This window comes from Zosterops lateralis (assembly GCF_965231275.1).
Source record: "Zosterops lateralis genome assembly, chromosome: 20".
NCBI classification, from domain to species: Eukaryota; Metazoa; Chordata; class Aves; order Passeriformes; family Zosteropidae; genus Zosterops; species Zosterops lateralis.
Window position 1 is genome coordinate 1618305 of NC_139780.1, and position 8399 is coordinate 1626703.

The 8399-nt window shown below is 47.8% G+C and overlaps 1 protein-coding gene across 5 annotated transcripts in view; it reads left to right on the plus strand.

Moving 5' to 3' along the window:
- LOC310917432 (discoidin domain-containing receptor 2-like) overlaps positions 1-7825 on the plus strand; it is a 60440-nt gene extending 52615 nt beyond the window's left edge. For all 5 annotated transcript variants that reach the window (XM_083875650.1, XM_083875648.1, XM_083875647.1 and 2 more), the window contains 3 exons: positions 2260-2494; positions 4354-4503; positions 5597-7825. In XM_083875650.1, coding sequence (XP_083731776.1) covers positions 2260-2494; positions 4354-4503; positions 5597-5737 — 526 coding nt within the window. In that variant the 3' untranslated portion in view covers positions 5738-7825. The remainder of the gene's footprint in view (positions 1-2259; positions 2495-4353; positions 4504-5596) is intronic.
- The last annotated feature ends 574 nt before the right edge of the window (positions 7826-8399 follow it).

Genomic DNA, 8399 nt, shown 5'->3' on the forward strand with positions numbered 1-8399 from the left:
ATTGAGGTGACCATCTCTTTATATTAGTGGGCTTTGCATCAAATATTTCATTGATATGAAAATAATTTGCATTACCGTAAGAATTTTGGGATAAAAATCAAGAATGTAAAAAAAAAAATAAAAATTCAGTGTCTTAGGCGTTTAAGAAGGTTCATATGTTCTCTGGTGTCTGAAAAATATTGCATGAGAGGAGCTGAGTGTGGAGCTTCAGTAAGGACAAGATTTCATCAGCAAACAGAAGGAGAATATTTGGCAAAGAAAACTACTTTTGGTCAGCAGTGGCACTTATCTCCCTCTTCAGTGGAAGGATTAAATCTGCCATAAAAGCATCTCTGCTATTGCAGAAATGCTTTCCTCAGAGGAGAGTCATGTAGGACCAATATATTCTGCTTGATAAAGGAGCCCAGCACTGACCAGGAGCTGCAGCATTGCTGAGCCTTTGGTGTGTCCCTCCCTAGAGGATTATTTGGATTTGTGGTTCAGGCACAAGACAGGCAGAGGCAGCCCTGATGTGGCTGGGCCTTACCATGGCCAGACAACACCAGCCTTGCTGCCAGGACCTGTCAGTGGTCCTGTCAGGAGCGTTAACCTGGTGTCCTGCAGTCAGGACATGGCAGGAGCTGTAGGAGGAAAGAGGATTTGTATTGAAGTAGAAATAGATTCCAGCTCTCTCCAGTCTCCTCCCCTTTCTGCCCACCTGAAATCTCATTCACCTCTAGACTTGTGGCTTTTTTCCCTGGCCAAATCCTCCAAAATGTTCTTTCTTTGACTCCTCTTTGCTTCTCATCTGACTTTTCAGCACTGTCACTCACATTGCTCTTCCTCGCTTCCCATTACTTGGCTCCACCTCTAGTTTTTTGTTGTCTCTCCCTGATCCTTCAGCCTCCCCTTTTTGTCCCTCTCAGGCAGAGAGTGTCACACAGAGGCAGCTCTGAAGGGGTTGGGAGTGTCCCTGCCCAAGGAGCAGCCTGGCTGAGCTGGTGCCTGTGGGTGTCTGATGGATGTAACAGGGTCCAGCCACTCCAGTTGTGTCCCAGAGCCAGGATTTGGTGCATCAGAGGTGGTGACCAGCCCTTATATGCACAGAGATCACACATCCTTAAATGTATTTGAAATGCATCTCCTTGCTGTCTCTGGCTGCCTGGTCACACAATAATTTAGGTTGGAAAAGCTTTCTAAGATCATTGATGTTCTCCCACCATGTCCCAAAAGTGCCACATCTACGTGGCTTCTAAATCCCTTCAGGAATGGTGAGTCCAGCACTGCCTGTGCTAAGGTCTTGACAACATTTTGGTGAAGAAATTTTCCTCAATATCCAACCTGTACCTCCCCTGGCCCATCCTGAGGCTGTTCCCTCTCCTCCTGTCCCTGTTCCCTGGGAGCAGAGCCTGACCCTCCCCAGCTTTTCCCTGCAGGGGAGGAACAAAATGATCTTTAAAGTCCCTTCCAACTCAAACCATTCCATAATTTTCTGATAATCTCCTTTTTCTTTGAGTTCTGGTGGCAAAAACCTCTTTTTTTTCTGACTTCTACTGAAAAAAATACAAACTGTGAGCAGTTTATCAGGTGTGTTCTGATGAGCACTTGCTCATGTGAAGCATTTGAGCATCAGCAGTGGGAAACAGGCTGAGCAGCAACAGAGCAAAAGTGTGGGAAGAATGCTGAGAGTCTGATGGTCCAAACTCTCTCTTGTATCCTGCAGCTTTATTAATCCAATCTTCATTTAGCTAATGGAGGAATTAAAATTAAATTAGATGGAAAATGCATCTGTTTCTATTTCTATTTTCAGTAATGTTTAGCATATTTAAAACCAAGTCTCTTTAATGTGAAGTGGCACACTTATGTTAATATAAGCATTCAATAGTGATGGTGTTTGAAATACCAGGCTAAGTGGTTTTTGAGATATGAGATTCTGAGCCTCATTTTTCACGTCTCTCTGCAAAAAGTTGGTGCTTTGATGCATGAACTCTTTGAAAATCTCGAGATTAATGTTTGATATTGAAAAAAAAAAAAAATTAAAAATCTAAAGGATGACAGGTTGTGCAGGCCTGAATTTCAGGGACAGCCTGTCTGTTCCTGCTTAGTCAGCTCAGGATCCTGGCTGTTCCTGCCCTGCAATGAGACAGTTTAATTCCACTGTTATGGCAGAAAATAAAACAACAGGTCACTAACACATCAAATACAATAAAGTCTTGATTCTGAGGGGGAACTCCACTGATTTGTTTTTTTTTTTCTTTGTTATATTTTCCTTTCCTGCAGCCACTCCAACCTGCTGTACATGGCCACCCAAATTGCCTCGGGGATGAAGTACTTGGCCTCTCTGAACTTTGTGCACAGGGACCTGGCAACTCGCAACTGCCTGGTGGGGAACAACTACACCATCAAGATTGCAGACTTTGGCATGAGCAGGAACCTTTACAGTGGGGATTACTACAGGATCCAGGGGAGAGCAGTGCTGCCCATCCGCTGGATGGCCTGGGAAAGCATCCTGCTGGTAGGCACTGCACAAAGACAGCTCCCTTCCCTTCCCTTCCCTTCCCTTCCCTTCCCTTCCCTTCCCTTCCCTTCCCTTCCCTTCCCTTCCCTTCCCTTCCCTTCCCTTCCCTTCCCTTCCCTTCCCTTCCCTTCCCTTCCCTTCCCTTCCCTTCCCTTCCCTTCCCTTCCCTTCCCTTCCCTTCCCTTCCCTTCCCTTCCCTTCCCTTCCCTTCCCTTCCCTTCCCTTCCCTTCCCTTCCCTTCCCTTCCCTTCCCTTCCCTTCCCTTCCCTTCCCTTCCCTTCCCTTCCCTTCCCTTCCCTTCCCTTCCCTTCCCTTCCCTTCCCTTCCCTTCCCTTCCCTTCCCTTCCCTTCCCTTCCCTTCCCCTTTTCCCCTGGAGCAGTGGCAGAGCTCTGTGCCAGCCAGTCCCCACCAATGTCTGTGCTGCACGTGGCCCCTGGTGAGAAATCCATGGGGTTGTGTTGGACAGAACTCATATCCTGGGAAAAAAGCATGTCCTTGGGAATACAGAATGTCATGGAATGGTTTGGGTTGGAAGGACTTTAAAGCTCATCCCATTCCACCCCAGCCATGGGCAGGGACACCTCCCACTGTCCCAGGCTGCTCCAAGCCCCAGTGTCCATTCCAGGGATCCAGGGGCAGCCACAGCTGCTCTGGGCACCCTGTGCCAGGGCCTGCCCACCCTGCCAGGGGACAATTCCTGCCCAATATCCCATCCAGCCCTGCCCTCTGGCAGTGGGAAGCCATTCCCTGTGTCCTGGCATTCCTGCTGGAATTGTGAGGAAATTGCCTTTCTCTGCTTATTCCCCCAGCTGGGTATTCCCCCAGCTGAGAGGGGCAGGGACAAAACTCCCTGAGTTTCAAGTGCCAGGTCTTGCATGAGGTTGTGGGGTTTTTTCACATTTAAGGGTCCTGCTGTCTCCCCTCAGGAGATTGTTCCACAGCCCAAATACATCCAGTCTGGAGGATATTTAACCAATTTCTTTTTTTTTTTTTTTTTTTTTGTACTGGTTGGTAAGTTACTTTCTTACAACATGGTCTTCCAAATACCCAGAAAAATTTTAATACCCAGAAAAATTGTAGTTACCTCTGCTGTACAGGCTGCCAGGCCCAAACTCTCCAAAATCCACCCTCTTTTCCTGGTTACAGCTGCATCTAAACCACAAATCATCTTCCAAACCTTGACAGACTGCAAGGGTTGCCAGATAAGCCTGGGTGAAGTGTGGCTGGGATGTTTTTTTCTGCCCAAACAGGCCCTCCAGCCCCTCAAGTGTTTTGTGTTATTTTCTGAGCAACCATCTTTTTATTTCTCCAGAAACACATTGTTCCAAACACAGCCAGTTTGGGCACATTTTTTTGAAGACAGAAAACAGGGACAGCAAGAAGATTGTCACTGGCTTCTTACATGTGCAAAAATCAAAATTATCTTGGGTTTTTCTCTAAGAGTCTGGGCTCTGCTTTCACCCTGAGGGCTTTGCTTCCCTTTCAAAGGCTTTTCTGTGAGCTCTGCTCTTTTGGGTGGAGGTAGGCAGTGACTATCCATCCCCCCTCCCTCAGTTTATTTTATTCTGCTGCCAACAAACTGTCTCAGGAGGGGCAGAAACTTTCTCTGGGACCTATTCCCTGTTACAAAGCTTTGCCCCTATGAAAACTGCACCTTCTTAGGGCTTGTGTGACCCCCAGGTGCTATTTCTGCCCTACAAACAGCCCTGTCACCCCTGTCTGTGGGGCTGGGAGCAGCTCAGCTCCTTTTGGAGCATTTCTCCATGTGCATCCTCGTGCAAAGCTGCAGAAAATGCAAACTGAAGGGGTTTTGCTGAATGGACACTTGGGCTGAGCAGCTCCTCTCTGTCCACAGGGCAAGTTCACCACGGCCAGCGACGTGTGGGCGTTCGGGGTGACGCTGTGGGAGATGTTTGTGCTGTGCAAGGAGCAGCCCTACAGCCTCCTGACGGACGAGCAGGTCATCGAGAACACGGGCGAGTTCTTCCGCAGCCAGGGCAGGCAGGTGAGCAGCCAAAGCTCCCCTGGGTGTTCCCAGGGCCTCCCTGCTGGGCCCTCACCTCACCTGCAGCAGTCTCTGCTTCTGCTCAGCTTCTCACCTGTGTCCTGCTTCTCCTCTTCCCCTTTCCTGGGCTCACTGCACTAGTTTTCCTCTCTGAGTCCCACTGGAAGAATCCCTTCACTCTGTCCTGCTTATTTCCTGTTCTAAACCATTTTACTCTGCCCTCTCTTCAGCTTTTCCACACAATCCTCTTGCTCCTTTCCTCTGTCAGCACTCTCCCATCAGCACTGCCTCTGAAAGGTGAGGGAGCAGGAGGGAGTTGTGGTGGGAAGGAGCAGTTGTGAGTTCCCAGGGGATTGGATTCTCCCTGCAGAATCTCCACACATGCTGAGAAGCCTTTTTCCATCTCCAGCTGCTGAAGGGCTTTTGTGTCATTTTGTCCCCACTGCTGCTGCCCTCAACAGAGACCAGTGATGGTGCAGGACACTCCATCTCCTCAGTACCCAAAGCTGTACAGCACCAGTTCAGAACAGTTCTCCCCAAAATTCACCTTTAGCACCAGAGAATTAAGAGAAACAAAACAATGAGGGGTTTACTCACCATCTCCCAAATACTAATGATTAACCAAGAGCCTAAAAAATGAGAGGGAGAAGTGAAATAATTCTGCCAAGCTGTGCTGTAGATAAGCTCTAAAAGGTGTTTTTTCTGTCTCTGCTAACAAGCTGTCACGATGCTTAGAAAGCCTCATGGGCTGTCTGCGGTGAGTTGAAAGTGCTTGGATTTTATTTGTGGTAAATTCGGTTTTGGTTTGTGTTTTGCTGTCTCCTGGAAGACAAATCCCTCAGAAGCATTCGTGTTTTCTGGGGGGACAAAGGCCTGTTGTGTGAGCAGCTCATCAGACAAGTTGGCAAAGTGTCCGTGGTGTCTGTCCAGACTCCAGTGCCAGGCTGGGGCTGGAGGGATTCCAAACACTGCATGGTGGTGGTGGCTGTGTCTTGCAAACCTGGAATGAAACTGTCCTTTTGGTGTGTTAGGTAAAGGTTCATCTCTTTTGTGAGAACCCCACTGAAATACTGTGTGACTCTCTTCCTTTCAGATCTATCTCTCCCAGACTCCTCTGTGCCCTAACCCTGTGTTTGACCTGATGCTGAAATGCTGGAGCAGGGACATCAAAGATCGTCCCACTTTTGACATGATCCACCTGTTCCTGCTAGAACAAATGGAATCAAACATTTGACTCTGGGAAAAGAGGCCAAGTGTCGAAAACAAGAGTGACTTTTTTGGGGTCTCTTTTGCCTGTCCCTCACAGTCAGGCCACCTCTCTCCCCTCCCTGACTGGGCCCTATTTCAGTTGGGATATCCATGGCAGCTGCTCATTCTCTTGGCCATGGTCTGACACACAGGACCAGAGGATCTCGTTTGGTTGGAAAAAAAAAAAAAAAAATCATCTCCTCTTCTGAATCATTTCCTGGGAATACTGTGAGAGGGGGTTTTATTGGATTTGCCCATACACCTTTGGGCAAAAGGAATGAGTGAAACTCGGAGGGACTTGGAGCTCTCTCCTGGCTGGAAGAGAAGGCGCCGGTCGGTGAGAGGTGCTGCCACTCGAGAAACAGGTTTCTGGAAGGAAAGACTGCAGCCTTCTAGAGCTATTCCATGGAATCTGATGGAAGTCTTGTGCACATGAGCAAGTGTTCCTGTGCGCTCTTGCTACAGACAATGGTGAGAGGCCAGGAACATCTGGAGCTGGGAAATGGTTTAATGGACTTTAGGAACTGACGGAGCATTTTTAGGAACCCTTTGGGAGTGACGCTGCCAAGGGTCCACAGAAGATGCTGAAACAAGAGTCCAAGATGATGTTCTGTTTTCCTGTGGTTGTTAAGCACTGCTTTGGTTATATATGTGCGTTTTCCCCACACTGGATTTTTGTTTTGTTTTGTTTTCTAGAAAAAAAAATGATTTTAAAATGAATGTTAAAGGTCATTGGGAGGTCACTGTGTTTAGAAGGTCTTCCTCTGACCTACAAATTAAGGTTAGGGTAGGGAGTTTGTATTGAGAAGTAGCTGATACTGTACTACTGTCACTATGTAGATTTATTAACCTAATGAACTTGTAGCCACAATGGACTGATGTGCAATTAATCCTGTATAATTACCCATCAATATGAGATCTCTGAATCGATGCTGTTACGTGTGAGAGGGAACTTTAGGTTTGGTGGAACCGGGTGGCTGAGAGCAGAACCCTCTTTGTCACTTTGTCACAGCTCCCAGGAGAGGGACAGGAGGAGCACACAGGTCACAGGTGTGTGTTTGTGTCCTCCCCAGGTTGGTGCCAGGCCCTGTCACTGCTGTTGTCACACAAGTCCTCAGGGCTGGGCTGGCACATCCCCCTGCTGTGGCCTGTCCTTTATCTCAGTGAGGGGTTACTCATTGAACTTGGGGTTGATTTTTGTGTGTCCTGTCACAAACAAGGAGGGTCATTCTCTGGAGGGTTTTAGAGGGCTCTGAAATCCATTTGGAGCGAGTTAGAGAATTCAGTGTGTTTCTACAATAAATCCATTGTGGATTTACCAGGTGCCTGGGGAATACTCTGCTATTCCCTCTCTAATCATTTAGCAAAATACTTTAGGACCAAACCAAATATTTCATAAGCTGGGAGAAGATGAAAGCTCAGCACTTGGCTTTTATTTTTATTTTTTTTTTTTTTTTTAAGTAGAATCCAGCATTAAAATGTATTTCCAGTAAAGATCATAAAGATAATTTTCATCTTAGCCACAAGCACAGATGCCTGGCTGGCTGTGCTGCAAGAGGGCACTGCTGAGAGGGGAATAATGTCTGAGTGGTTACAACACAGGGGGGATAATTGTGCTAAAAGAAAAAACTCTGCTTCTGAATGGGCCAGGCTGGAGCTGTGTCTGCTCCTTGGGAAGGCTCCAGCCGTGCCTGGGCTGTCCTGCTGGGGATGTGTGTGTTCCTTTAGGGCTGAGGAGCCAGAGGGCCCCAGTGCTCTCATCTCTCTGCAGGGATTTTTGGATTCTCACTCTCAAACAGGTTTTATTTTTTTTAACCCCCTTTTACTGGAGGGTGTTTTCCCTGTGGGAGTCAGAGGCAGCAGGTCCCTGCTGGCAAAACCACTCAGCCCAAGGTATTCCTGGAGCATTCCTGCCCCAGGGATTGTCCCCAGTGCCACCCAGCCGTGTGTGTGTGTGTTCTCCTGTGGAGTGTCCCCTGTGCCTCTGTGACATCTGGACAATGCTGTTCCTCCATTGACATGGTGACATAACAAAGTTTTGTCTCATATCAATAAATTCTAACGATAACCTTGACGTAAGTGAATTTCCACTTCTTTTTTATGCACCCAGGTGTCTGCCCTGAGAACTGACAATTTTGGTGTTGGATATTCAGGAGCTCTTCTGTGACCCCTGGGTTTGGAGGGAGCAGCCACAGACCATTAAAAGAAGAGAGTTTTGAAGGGAGTTTCTGGAAATTTCTGGAAATGTGCCAGCCCAAATCCCCTTGTGCTGGCTGGTGGGCCTGGGGTTGTTGGTTGGTGCTGCATTTCACTATCAGCTTTTTCATCTCAGTGTTAAAATCAGATGCTTTAGGCTGGGAGGAGCCTTTGTGGGTCCCATACCAACCTGTCCACTTAAAGCTGAGCTAAATTCAAAGTTCTCTTGGGGCTGCTCTGGGCTTTGAAAAACTCCAAGGTTGGAAATACCATCCCTGACCCCATCCCAGAGCTGTTCTGTGCCCATAAAGAACATTTTCCTTGTGCCTGGTGGGCTTTTCCCTTGGATCCTGTGTCTGTTTGTCCCTTGAGTTTCACTGTGTCCCCTGCCAGAGCCACTCACCCTGAGCACGGCTTGGCTATTTGGGCAAATTCAAATTTAGAAAGGCTGA